At 40.1% G+C, this 14,919-nt stretch overlaps 1 protein-coding gene across 1 annotated transcript in view; it reads left to right on the forward strand.

The window, feature by feature from the left end:
- The window catches only part of usp53a (ubiquitin specific peptidase 53a), a 31,190-nt gene extending 23,313 nt beyond the window's left edge, over positions 1-7,877 (forward strand). Inside the window, exons 14-17 of the mRNA XM_083992889.1 lie at positions 562-629; positions 5,421-5,487; positions 5,581-6,317; positions 6,433-7,877. Coding sequence (XP_083849015.1) covers positions 562-629; positions 5,421-5,487; positions 5,581-6,317; positions 6,433-6,509 — 949 coding nt within the window. The 3' untranslated portion in view covers positions 6,510-7,877. The remainder of the gene's footprint in view (positions 1-561; positions 630-5,420; positions 5,488-5,580; positions 6,318-6,432) is intronic.
- Positions 7,878-14,919: the final 7,042 nt, after the last annotated feature.

The following is a 14,919-nucleotide window of genomic DNA, read 5'->3' on the forward strand; positions in this document are numbered from 1 at the left end:
TGTACACAGAGGGAAGAGGCAGCAGATAGCTGACTTCCTCAAATGCTATTGCATTATTCAAGCTGATCTCCTGACGCTATATTAGTAAAGTGCTCTTTAATTATTAATTCTTAAACATATGGTTGCAATGTCATAGGTTCAAGCCTGAAGTAACTGAAAATACGCAAAAATGTTCTGTTTACATATATTTGCACCCTTCTTCAGTTTTAAATAGGTTCATTACAGTATATTCTGAACATTACACAGCAGATACAAAGCACAGCACATAATAGATTCCAGACTGTAATCATCCACAGCAAAGGGAACAAAAAAAAATCAAAGCTACCTGTTGTTTTGACAATAACATGTTAGTGTGTATGCATGGAAAGAGAAGTGTTGCAGGAATTAGAATCAGGTTACACCTTTTGTAAATCATGCATCATAAAAATATATATTTAGGCTGAGGTCATGAGGGTTTACTTTCCCTTCTTTCGCTCGTACTGTAGCATGGGTCCTTCTTAGTCCTCTTAACTGGTTGAAAATCCACATTGCATGAATAATTCAATTTATTTTGTATTTTAGGGATCACTTCTCTCAGAAAAGCGGTGATGATTTGAAGGCTGACATTCTGCGCTCTACATTTTCCACTGGTAAGTCAATCATTTTCACTGAAAACCTGTATCTGTAGAATGTCTGCTGATTATATGTATTACTTGGCTTGGCAGAGAGGGCAAGCATGCAAAATGTGTGAAGATTTGTTATATTTAGACCTTTTGGTGGTTTCATTAAGACACAACCATGAGCACTTTATGTATTCAGCCATTATTTCCAGCTTCATGCATATGAATCCAGAGGAAATATGCATCATTTGTGTTGCATAGTGCAAACAGGTCACAAATTAGAGTATCATTCTTCCACAAAGGCTTGGCCCTGACATTAAAGAAATTCCCTCCACCCGATAGACTTCCGTGTGTTGTTAGGATCTGAAACATTAAGATAGTACTCAGCAATTTCCTTGATTTATTGTTCCATCAGTAATGTTAAGGTCACAGCCTGATTGAAGGGATACTGTATGGAAATAAGTGTGTTCCAGTTCCTCACTGACTGGCCTTGACCTTTTTTCCTGAGTTAAGTTTATGTTATGCAGCAGCACACAGAAAAATGTACATGGGCTTAAAGGAAACTGCAGCCCAAGCTGAGAACAGACTGTCTCACAGTGCTATAATTTTATGGGGAAAAACTACTGCACAGCTTACTTTTTTTGTTTTTTTTAACAGTCTTTTGAAACTGCATTAATTGTCTCATTCAAGCCCTAAATGAAATACTTATAACACATTCATTCACACAACTCCTTTAATCTTGTTTGTTCTTCCTTACACATTAAAGTAAAGGGGGGAAAAAAGGAAAAAAGTACCTCAAGGATCTTATTAGCTACTAACTGCAGTGAATAATGCTCTTCCAGCAGGGAGTACAACAACTTTTAGATCTATAAAAATCCATTTGAAAATAAGAAGGAAAAAATCAGGAGCCTAAAATAAGTTATTTTTATCTTCCAGATATAGCACTAGGGGTTTCTCGCCTGAACGCCTTTCAAATTCTTCATCTAAGATATGCTTGGTTAAGAAGGAAAATGTATTTTAAATGAACAAATATCTTTTTAAATGCCCTTGTGTTTCCCTCATCAGGAGTACACAGCTAGTGTACACAGTTAGAGTTAATCCTGAATAAGAGGGGGAAATGAGTGAGCTTGTAGGGGCCACCCAGCTGTGCCCAGCCAGGCAGAAAATGCCATGACTGGGACTGTCAGGAGGTGGTATTCTAACATGAGGCAAATAAAATGCCATTTTGTAGCACTGCAGTTATTTCAAAGTTCAGATTAAGGCATACAAACATTTGATGCAAGCATCGACTACAATTATATCTCTCTTTAGTTAAAAATAACTGTGGTGGGTGGAGAAATAGAAACAGAAGTGCAGTGCTGAATGCTGGTCTTGTTATTGGCCTATGAGCATCTGCACATGCTGAGTGAATCATGTGGAACTATCTCTGGCAAAGGGAGAAACATTAATACAGCCGCTGGAATATCCCTTTAATACTGAAAATACATGTATATAATTATAATAATGCTGTGATAACTCCCTACCTTCTCATCCCCCATTTCTTATATCCCATGTAAATAATGTATTTTGTACAAAGGTTTGGGGGCTGTTTGCCCCCTAGTGTCGTCAAGGGGATATGACACAGTCTACAGATCTCACATGAAAAAAGACGTGACACACCTCAGCTTCATTCACTTGCCTCCTCTTTGAACTGTAAAAACATTTATTTATTTATTTTTGTATTTAAAAGTGTCCACAGCTGTATTTTGTGCGAGCGTTCTAAAAACGTCTCATTGGACCCTTTGAAGTCTATTCTCCAGTAGCTATTTTAAAATCACTATGGGATATTTATGCTCTGCTGTCTGCAAATTGTATCGACAAGCTGCAGTAAATGTGTCCAAAGTCAATTTGGCCTGTGTTCAGCTGTGGTAGTCTGGCGTGAGCTGTAGTTTCACAGAAGCCTGAGCAGATTCCAGTCGTCCATTAAAGTCCAAAATCCTTTTTGAAAAACACATTCATGTGGGAGGGCAGTTGCAGGGAGCACAGTTGACATTTTGACCACAGGCATTCATCCTAATGATCGCTTGTTGCATCAAACAAGTGATTCGAGCCGAGGCCGGGGCTCGTTCTCTCCACCTTAATGACAATGTGTGGATCCTGTTGTGAATAAATCTCAGTAAACAACATGACCCCAAAATGGAAATGGTGGCAGACACCCTGCTTGTGGACGTGTGAAAGGTCGGAGCTGTTAGATGGGAGTGGGATTTCCAGATACTTCACCCTGCTATTAGCTATTTAGACAGTAAATCATACTGTTTTCCTAATTTACCTTGGTTGGCCCTGGTGGTTCCTGTCGACCTTATCAAGAGTCCACAGAAACACACTTAAGAAGTTGTTTTTAAGTCATTAAAAAGTAATTTGTACATAAACAAAAGGCTCACGAATTTGACAGTGCCCTCATGTATTGTATGTGTAAGTTGACAAAAGATTAGTAGTGAATTTTATCCTTTATCCAGTTAAATTAGTTTGTTATCCATTGTGTTTGTTTGCATACATCCTGTATAGTGCATGTGTCCAATAATTGGCAGCTTTAATGCTGCTCAGCTTAGTTGGCCTATTGACGCCCCTTAACAAGCCAGTGACTGATGTGATAATCAAAGTGTTAATGCTGCAGGTTGAGTGCACAGTTATAATGTGGCAGACGACATTCCGTTCCCTCGCCTCCGCCACATCATCACGTGCTGAAACAAAGGCTGTTCCAAATAGTTTCTAAAGTATTATAGACACTTTTTATGTCATCCTGGCTGCTGAAAGATAAACTTTCAGATCCTCATGAAAAGCTGAACTGCAAATATGCATGTGAGTGTGATCGATGTTCAAGAATTTTAAGTACCCCAGACAGCAGAAAGCAGATCAGAGACAGAACTACAAATCTTGACGTGAGAGCCTTAGAACCAAAATGTTTTTTTCTTTTTTGTCACATCAACAAAACTTCAAAGGGCTGCTGGGAAATTTTGCATGTGCAGTTTCTCAAAAACCTAGTTAGGGTTTGCTTTTGTGGTTTGTATAGGAGCACATTTTTCTATTTCCCATGGGAGTTTCTCTTCCTGTCAGTTGGAATAATTGAAATGATGTCAAATCACATCTCTGTTCCCTCCAGATAAACGTCCTGAATTACTTTTCCGTTGATAACAGCTCACAAACAGGTGACTTTCTTGACATTTCTTAGAATGATCCTCTATGCTGGAAACTGGTCAGAGATCTGGGAGTGATTTACATCAGACGAGTATTAGTATCTCAAAAGCTGAGTGCTAGGTTTTTGTTATTCAGCCACTGATGGCTCACTCAGAATAACATGTACGCATATCAAACAACTTCACTTTCTTTAATCCTAGTTAACCACTTGATGCGCTCCAGTTTAGTCGGGAATGAGAAGGAAATGTTATTGTCACCACTTGGTGCAGTTTAGATAGTACATTGAATGCAGCTGAACCACAGTCTAATCCATCCAATCACAGTACATGGATGGTTTCCCAGGCAAGCACAGAAGGCCATGTAAACAGCAGGACACCTTGAATACATCTGTTTTCCTGGCGTTCACAGCTGCACCAGCAATTGCAAAATTCCACAGAAATGAATGTTTTCTGGACATCTGCCAAACACCAAACCTGAGCAACTGATTCACATTAGATTTAGATGGCATTATAGTGATAAATTAATAGCTGTTGCCTGAAAAATATTTTGATTTCAACAGTAACGGACAGTCTTACAAACCCACAGCACACACAGTCGCCTTTTCCCTTTAATATTCAGCCGCTCTCTCCTTCAAGTTTCCCTTGGCAAAGACGTATATGACCATAAAGACAACAGGATCTTCAAAGGAGAAAGCATCATAAACTGCATCCCTTTTTTTGTTTTTCAGAATGATATTGTTACAGTTGCTTGCCAACATTGCAGATCAGCGGCATCAAATTGTGAATTGCCACATGGACTTAGCGGCTTAAAAATGCAATAGTGTTGTGGAGGGGATCTGGAGTCTGGAGTCTGACCCTGGCGTAATTGCATGCCAGCACAAAGGATTTAGCCACTAATGCTTTGAGAGAGCACAGGAAAAAAGAGGGTATGCTGACACATCACAGATGGTCCTCAGCCACTCACTCTTCCTTGTCCTGTTAGTCAGCTGTAGTCTGTCTCAGGCCTTGTAAATCACACCCACCCTGCTAACTTGGCTAAGCTCCACACCAGCCTCCACCCACAGACCTGTTTTTAAACATGTGTTGATCTAATGGGTGAAATCAGCTATTATCCTCTCTTTTTTTTTTTTGCATCATAATTCATTGACATCACTTACATGACATGACTGAACCTAATAGGTTAATAGAATTTAACTTTATTTTCATGACTTTGGCTGATGTAGAAGTTGGAACATGAACACAGAGTTCATTCAGGGACCTATTGTTTCATTAGTGCTGTTACCTCAAAGCTAACAGGGCCTGGATATGAACCCAAATTCCCTTTGAGGGGCCATGTTCTTTGGTTGGATCAGACAGTCAGAGTGGTACACCGGGGGCCTGAGGGCGCTCTGCCAGACTAGCTGCTTTGATACTTCCTCTCCCAGCACCAGGCAAAGGGCCTCACCATGACCCCTGTTAGATAACATGTCTTTGCTGGAGAGGCACAGGAAAAAAAATTCTAACTGTGTTTAAAATAAAACCTGTAACAGATGTTACCTAGCTCTATTTTTTTTATTTTTTTTTGACCATCTGGTAGCGATGATGACCATGAGTTTACAAATTAGTGTCTGGTGATGTAAAATGCTCATGAGGCTCTATTATTGTCTAGGTGAACAAGGAAGAAGGTCTCCAGATCTACAAGATGCACACATCCTCTCTGGTCAGCACATACAAAGGTAAAACACAGCTTCAACTGTACAAGTACATATTCCCTGTTGATGTGGAAGAAGAAGTCAAATAGTAATGTTTATGTTTTTGCTTTGCAACAGAACAAGGGCCTTTCGATACACTCCTGGAATTTTAGAAAAGAACAATGGTGTGGACAGCGAACAGGAGGACAATCTGGACGGTAGCCCTGTGAGCCCCGTGCCTCCGTACCTCGCAAAGACCAGCAGTTCTGAGTGGAACAGCTCAGATGACCTTGCAGGACCCTTCTCGGAACAAGAAGAGACTGGCACTGTCGGCCGCATAGACTCTTTCATGCACAACCATCCTCCCCCTTTACCCCCCAAGACCATTGGCAGCAGTCACACTGACCCATCTGGCGTCCACTCCCAACCCCGGGAGGTGCCAACGCGGTCGAGCCCCCGAAATGAACCCAGAAACGGCTCGTCCCCCCTCTCGCACACCACCTTCCGTCGGTGGATCGAGACACCTGCCGAGCACAGACTTTCATCCGGCGCCAGCTCCAAGTCGGGGTCGTCAGACCAGGACAGGAACGATCTGTCGGCCAGCGAAAGTGACGAGAGGTTACCCAGTCCAAAGCTGGGACACAGCGACGGTACCGACTCCCCTACTCGCTCAGATATAGCTCTTCCCACCACCTACTTTTCTGTGGATAACTGTATGACAGACACTTACCGGGCCAAATACCACAAGAGGCCTCCCATCCCGTTCATGAGAGCAGAGGAGCATGCCTCATCGGGGGAGAGTGATGCTGAAGGGAGGGGGCTCCCTTTGCAAGACGTTCAACCACCAGAGCCTTCCAAAAGCCGATCAGAATCAGGTATTCAACAGTGCAGTCACAGTGCACTCGTTTTGATACTATCATAATATTTGTGTGACTTTTTGACCCTTTTGTGAATGTTGCATTGATTTAGTTTCTGGCGTTTGTCTTGCAGGTTATTCTACCACTAAGACTACTGCAAAGTGGAATCCAGTTACTCCAAAAGGACTTGATGAGCATGGTTTCCTATGATTTTATGCAACAGCATCTGGATGCCAAAAGGAATTGTTATGCACTATGATTACTACACAGTTTGACTCCTTCTAACTGGGATGTGTGTTTGCTGTCATAACAGAAAGTTGGAAACGAACTGGATGCCAAAGAGATTGTAAAAGAACGACAGGTGTCCTTAATAGATAACTGGCTGTTTTTTGGTATGAACTACTAAAAGCTTTGAATGAATAGTGAATTTGCACTGTAGCCAGCAGCAAAGGTACAGGAGAAGAAAGATGCCTGAAACATTTTTCTGTTGATCATGCTTAGGCTTTTGGAGCTCAAGAGCAAAAGGTTAGGTTAGTAAAGAATGTTTCATAAAATGTCACTTTACCACACAAGAGTTTTAAAGATTTGTTTTACATGAAGAAATAACCATTGTCTTGCAGTTCTACTCTCTCACACTCTATTGAATGCTTTTGTTTGTTCAACTACTCCCATTTCAGTGTTACGAGGTGTCTGCCCCAAATCTGTCTGTTTATGACGTAACCTTTCATTGGGTTTTGAAGAACACAGGGTTCCAGTAATATTCAGTACAGTTTTTGTTTAGTTTTTTGGTAGATTTTTGAAAGTATTTCTACACACTGAACACTCTTTTGGCACGACTTAAAAATGGATCCTAAGGATCTGAGTGAAAATGAAGCTTGAGGGCACCCACATTGGTTTTTGGCCAATCAGACCTCTTGTCTGGCATGTCAGCTTGGTACGTGGTGTTTAATGGCCTGTGCAAATAACCAGCAATGGTTTACTTCTGTCTCACACTCTGTGAAACATTTACCAGAGGAAGTGTAATATACCAAAATAATTCTATCCACCAGTGAGGGTGCCCTGGGGCTAAAGGGTGATGGGTACATATGTTATTATGTTGATTGGTTATTGGCTAGAAAATGATGTGGCACAAGGCACACCCCCAGACATCCCATCATCCACACATATTTACCGTACGTTTTTGCACTGTACTTCCAGTTGATTAGTTCTCATTTCACACTCCTTACAGTTATCTTTTTTTTTGTCTTTAGCAAAAAATTGAAGAGTTTTACTTCTCATGTCTTAAAGTCTCCCATTAGCAGCAAGTCTGCAGTGGAAGGACATGGACATGTCAGGATTTAAATGCTTCATTTAGAAATAGACAGGGCTTGTATTTTCTTTCTTTCTTTCTCTTTCTTTCTTTCTTTTTTAATTAAAACATGTTGTAAACCTGAGTAGAGGACCATTGTTGGTTCAAAATATTTTATATATGCAGCAGACTAATGCACAGTGCCTTTTGTATTTTTCTATGTCAATACAAGATTAAATTGGAGCCATGATTTGTACAATTCTTTGATTTTAAAGAATTTTTGTAACATTTTATTTTATTTTTATTGATTAACGGTTGTTAAATAAAAGATTTATTTAACCATGTCCATGTGTGTTGAGCCATGTTATATTCAAGAGCACAACGTTTTAACTAACAATGCTGACATTCCATCTTTATCATTTAGGCAGATAAAAAACCTGATCTGAGATGAATATGTTCATTTTGAAATTATTATCCTGATAGGGCCTGATTATAAATGGTGTTCACTAAATAAATAAGTTTTCACTGACAGAAAAGTGCGTCCCTTCCAATAAATGCCAGAAAGTATGGTGTTCTGCTGCCACCTGCTGTCATAAATCCTGAATGCATTGTCTAATAGTACTGGTCTTGCAACTGGAAAGTCAGATCATAAATGAGGCAGTTTTTTTTTTTTTTTACAGATATGTCATTAGAAGAAAAAAGTCAGAACACAAAATAATTGTCCCACCTGTCACTACACTGAAGAGAGCTTTCTATTCATTGTCCTTTTGGCAAGTCCTGTTGTGATATTTTGAAAACTGTCAGTTGACTCTTGTAGTCTATTGTCTTAGTCATGCAAGGTTTATGTTTTTGTTTGTTTTTATAAATGTTAAATACATTTTCTTTTACATAAATAAAATGCTCACCTTTATGAAGATGGACATCAATAAGCAATATTGTAGTGTCCAGAACACATCAACACTTAATTGCCTGATTCAATGTGCTAAAATGATCACATGACATTGATTTGTCAAGTCAGATTTTTCAAACATATCCCAATTTTAATCCAAAGTACGCTGTTTCAGCAGGGGTTAAGGTTTTAGACTTTCAAGGCCATTTTACCATGTTAATCTACCAAAAGAGAGGAAATAGTCTCTGATGTGACAGGTATTACTCCCTTTCATAAATGACGATAGGAAACAAAATGAACATTCTTCTTTTATCCTCAAGAGGGAAGTAGAGGGCTGGAAATTAAGTACAAGATGGTGCTCTTCAATTACTCCAACCTTCTCAGTGTTCAGGTAGGTCCTCTTTGTACAGTCACAGAGCAGGGCTAGGTGTCTCCACTGTTAAGATCTAACATACATATACAGTATGTATAGCCAATATATTAGTATTATTTAATCTTTTTTTAAAGTATTGACCTCAAAATGCCTTTGTCTTTCAGAAGAACAATGAAGATGATTCACTCCAGGTAGCCTATTTCAGGATTTTACTGACTCATCAACAGTGCCAGAGGAGGTTCTTCAGACGTGGATCATTCCATTTCAACATGGAAATATGATGCCACAAAATAGATTTTGATCTTGGTACCAAAAAAGCAACAAAATTGACAGAATGTTTTTTTTTTCCCTCTGACTCATTTCCATCAAATAAATTATTTGATGCCATTTTCAGGAAGACAACTTCTATGTTTTCCAGCCATATAAACCATACATTTTCACTGGAAGATAAAAAAGAAAAAAAGAAAAATGCATACAGTACCACTCACTATATTAAGTAAATCCTGACAATGTGCTGCCATTCAGTCCTGGTATTCAGTTTTAGCATGTTTAAATCTTAGTGTGCAAATGTGTGTGTGTGTGTGTGTGTCTCCACCATCCATCAGTGTGGCACTCGGGTTGTCAGTGTGGGCTCCTCCTCTGCAGCTGCCGAACTTCATTAGGGGCCATCAGCTGCGCTCAGTGCTACTGTCAGAGTCAAACTTCTGTTTTCTCCTTTCTCCTCCCTTTGCAATCTCTCTCTCTCTTTCCCAAACTGTCCCTCTAGCTCGCTCACACCCTTCATACTCATGATTTTTCACTCTGTCAACTAACTTGAGTCTTCCCCTTCTTGCGAACATTTCCCTCCTCCCATCATACAACCTTTTCCCTTTTAGTTGACCTCTCATTTTCTGTCCTGGCCTTTTTTTTTTCTTTTTTTTTAAATCATAAACACTTGTGCTCCCAAATATAGCTACTCACACAGCTGATGTGCTTGCACAATTACAGTTCTGATCATGGAAATAATTCTATTAGTTAGAAAGTTGTGTAGCTTTAAATGCTGTCAGAAAACTCAGATTTGATCCATCCCATGTAAACCAACTAACATTAAAGTTTGGTGTGCTGAAACCAAGAACTATTGGCTGTAAGATGTCAATGATACAGCACTCCAGTGGATCTCTATGGCTCATCTTGGATTTTAAATGGCTTGAAACGAATTAAGAAAAAAAAAACATTTGCCGCCATTGGGTTAATTATTTTTGAACTACAGCTGACAAGGTAATCTCCTGTCTTTGGGTTTGAACCACAGTCTATGGTTTGAACCCACTATTCCTCTAATAAGAAACTCAACCCTACATCAAATGCCTACAAGTGATGTGGGCTTCGGAATCAGGATTACACAAGTACTGTAGTGTAAAGCTGCTGTACACTGTTAGACCGAGCTGTAAAATAAACACTATCCTACCACATAATCAGCCAGTAGGTACATACTGTAAATGCCCTTTCTAGTAAAGTACTGTCATTTGCACTGCATCATGGGAAGTTTTTTCCCGTGTCGAGCAGCCCTTTCCTGCATGTCATTCCCCCTCTCTCTGCCTCCCCCTTTCCTGTCTATCTCTACTATGTGCTATCTAATAAAGATAAAAAGCTAAAAAAATAAAAAAAAGAAGACAAAAATGCCATGTGAAGTATTTGGAATTCATGGTTTTTTCTTCAGGAAGGAGGATTACCTGTGCATCATTGGTAACAGACCAGAGGTGACAAACTGTCGACAATCTGACAATGAACTGATGTGTTCACTGGGAACGTGTGCTGAGGGAAGATCTTTCAAACCGTGGAGGAATAAGGTAACAACATAACTACTAAGTTATATATTTTGTTCCTAAATACAGCAGGTGTGATTATTTGTGGTGTTGCAGGTTACTAGATACGGGATTGCATAAACTGTCTGGTGCAACCAAAATTAGTAAACAACTAGACCGCAGTGAAGTTAGTTTTAAATTGGATATTTGACAGACATTCACTCCTTCTAATACATTAAAAATTCATAGAAAATATAAGATGTGTTCAAATGCAATAAAAACAGGTGTGTCTCATAGAGGAGGCTTAGCTCTACCATCCTGTGTTGATTCTGAGCCAACAGGCCACATGACCTGGGAGTTATTGAGCTATAATGCTCATATTTACAGCATAAAATAGCCTACATTAAAAATTCATATAAAATATCACATGTGTTTAAATGAAATAAAAACAGGTGTGTGTCATAGAGGAGGCTTAGCTCTACCATCCTGTGTTGATTTTGAGCCAACAGGGCACATGACATGGGAGTTATTGAGCTCTAATGCTCATATTTACAGTATAAAATACATTAAAAATGCATATAAAATATTACATTTGTTCAAATGCAATAAAAAACAGGTGTGTGCCATAGAGGAGACGTAGATCTTCTGTCCTGTGTTGATTTTGAGCCAAGGTCACATGACCTGCAAGTTATTGAGCTCTAACGCTCATATTTACTGTATAAAATATATAAAAAATGTATGTGACCTGTTGGCTCAAAATCAACACAGGATGGTAGGGCTAGCCTCCTCTATGACACACACCTGTTTTATTACATTTAAACACATGTCATATCTTATATGAATTTTTAATGTAGGCTATTGAGAAGGAGCGAATGTCTGTCAAATATCCAACTTTAAACTAACTTCACTGCGGTAACAACTAGTTGCAAACTAGCTAGTAATTACTAAGGGTTTAGTAGCGGTTTAGTAATGACTAAATCCTGAATTTAGTAGAGAGATACGCCAAACTGGTGCAACCCCACCCAGGTCCGTTTATAACTGTAGTAGCCTACTAGCAGCAGCTCGCACGTGACGTCACGTTCCACTCGCGCGAGATCCGGACGCCATGATGGACGGCGAAAGAACACTGGACTGACAACACATGACACTGGAGGCTCGTTGTTGTTTGTGACATTTAGTTTATTTTGGGTTTTAATTGTAATTTTAGACTGTTAAAATGGTGATATCCTGCTGCGTCGTCCACTGTACAAACAGACAGGGGGGGAAACCCGGTCTGGCCTTCTACAGGATTCCGGTTGAGGAGGATAGAAGACGGCAATGGATATCTGCTATTGGTCGCAAAGACTGGCAGCCCTCAAAATACACGAGGATCTGCAGCGAGCATTTCATAGAAGGTACGTTTCATATTAAAATGTTATCAAAGTTATGTCAGAGTCAGTCCAAACACATTCAATGTAGTTAGCTCACGTAGCTACCGTTAGCTAATAAACCCAAGTAGGGTTTGTTTACTAAGTTAGCCTACTAGCGATGCTAGCTGGCTAACTTAGTCCTTCTCAGGACTCCGTTCGTATTAGCTGCTGGTCCTAGATCAGTGCCAGCTAATACAGAGTCCCGAAAAGGACTAGCTAGCTACTAGCTAACTGTTACTTAGCTTCTCAGGGCTGCTTAGAGTTGGGTAATGACTTGAGTTGTGAAGTAGTGCCAGCTAACTTAATGCATCAACAATGAGGGCTAAACTGTTACTTCAAGGTTGGGCGAGAGATGTTAGGCTTCCATGTAAACACAATTTAATATGTTTTTTCTTTTTATCAGGAAAGAAGAGTGATTACCCTTTGTCACCTGATTTTGTGCCATCTGTTTTTGCGAACATGAGGACCTCTGAGAAGAGGCGAGCCCAGGGAAGTCTGAAGAGGTCTAGAGCAAGAGAGGCTATGAAAAAAAGGAAGAAACAGGAATCATCTAAAAGGGAAGCTGCCAGACTACTCCTCAATCCCTCAGCTGAGCAGAATGGGCCAGTATTAGTTGAAGCTGAAGATGATGCTGCAGTCATCTTCAGTGATACAGATAATAATTCAAAATGTGATGCTATGTGCCAAACAGACCTGACTTCAGAGGACATTGAGTCACTTCAATATGAGTGTCAGCAACTCCGGGATGAGACCTTTACACTGAAAGACAAGCTGAAGTCTTCACATCTTCTTGAACAGGGTAGTTTTGAGAACAAAGACAAAAACTCTTACCGGACTTCACCTGTTCTCAGTGTTTTGGGCAATACTTGATCTTGTAAAGCCAGCTCTCAAGAACACTACACACATCACCCTTTCAACAGCTTCTGCTAACATTAATGAGACTCAGACTTAATCTATCAGTTGGATTTTTGTCCTATCTATTTTGTGCCCACCAATCTACCGTTTCCAGAGTTTTCACAAATGTGAGATGGGGACTCGAGTTTGCACCCACAGAGACTTCAGACTTGACTTGGACTCGTGCCCATAAGACTTCAGACTCGACTCGGACTCATGTTTTGAGACTCGTGAACAATCTTTATTTTTTTTGGCTCGTGCCTCCCTCCTGACAGGACGATCTTTTTCTTTTTCTTTTTTTTGTTTTGCCGTTAACACCACTAGCGGAGCAGCGCCACATGACCGGTAACGTTACTCAGATGGAGGTTAGATCTTCATATTGAACTCCTACAGAGTGCAGCCAAACACCAGTGTCTAAAGAGAGAGGAACAGCAGAGCTCCTCTGACAGCGCAGTCAGCTGCGGGTGAGTGACAAGTGACTGTGAACTGGCTTTTTTTTTCTTTTTAATAGCGGCACCGTCCGTAGCTTACATGCACAACGCCCATTTGTTGTGAAACTTTCCTTCACGGGGACTAGCTGCTGAATAACGGGCACATATTGTAGGCTAAATCCTCCTGTTTATTTATGTTTTTGCTGCGAAATATGACTGAAGGCCCGTATGGAAGTCTGTACGTGTCGACACGCCCCCATGAGTTGACGGAGCTAATTAAAAAAATAATAACAACGATGCGGATCCAGAAAGGTTTTGCTGCACATAAAGATGTGAGCTAGCTATACCACCCAGATCTAATGACCTATAATTAACAGCCTAAATCATTTTCCATGTTGTTCATCTGGGTTTTCTGAATTCAACAAAGCAAAAAAAGAGAGAAAAGGCCAGTGCAGAGGGACAGAGCAGCCTTGATTCTTTCTTGACTCAGAATACAGTTTCCTTTAAAGGAAAGCTTTCATTGTGTGTTTTCTTCATATTGCATCATATTGCATTGCAATATCCTGTTTAAAGTGATCATATAATAAACAACTAATCAATACTGTATAGATAAAGGAGTGATAATAATACAGTAAATGCTTTGAATCTCTTAGATATAGCTGTGCAGTAGCCTACTCTTAGTAGACCGGATAGCAGCAGATGATAGAAGGGTCATTACAACCAGAAGAGACAGGAGACTTTTATTTTTTAGAGACTTGAGACTTGGACTCGTGACCAAAGACTTGAGACTTGATGAAGTCTCACCCCTCAAAGACTTGAGACTTGACTTGGACTCGTGACCAAAGACTTGAGACTTGACTTGGACTTGCAAAAAAAGACTTGTGAACATCTCTGATTAATGTACTAAATGATATATTAGTACCTGCCAGTGTGGTATGGCCTGAGAGAGCGGATGTCCAAGCAGCCACTGTGTTTCAGAAAATCATTCAAGAATTGCACGTCAGTGATAGACTGCTTTGAAATAAGATCTGAAAAACCTAAAGATTTAAAAGCAAGGGCACAAACATACGTGGATTTTTGGATAACCTCCAACCAGGAGACTTGGTCCTAGCTGACCGTGGCTTCACAATTCAGGACCAAGTTGGGTTGTACTGCGCACGGGTTGAAACTTCTGCCTTTACACGCGGCAAAAAACAGCTGGGTGCTGTTGAACTGGAAGACGCACGAAGACTAGCTGCAGTCCGCATACATGTAGAGCGGGTTATTGGACAAGCCAGATCCAAGTATAAAATGTTGCAAGGACCTGTGCCTATTAGTCTTCTGATGACATCAAGTGAAGCAGAATACACCACTCTGGATAAAATAGTCAGAGTGGCATGTGCCCTTATAAATCTGTGTCCCTCACTCTGTTGTCATTGTTGATACAAAGTGTAGCGGTATCAAAGTGAAATGAATTTTACTGGTTTAGTTTTTTTTATTATTGTTATTAACATGTCATATTGTTTATTAACATATGCATGCATCCCCACATACTTTACATACATACACACACACA

The sequence above is a fragment of the Trachurus trachurus genome, assembly GCF_905171665.1.
Source record: "Trachurus trachurus genome assembly, chromosome: 18".
NCBI classification, from domain to species: domain Eukaryota; kingdom Metazoa; phylum Chordata; class Actinopteri; order Carangiformes; family Carangidae; genus Trachurus; species Trachurus trachurus.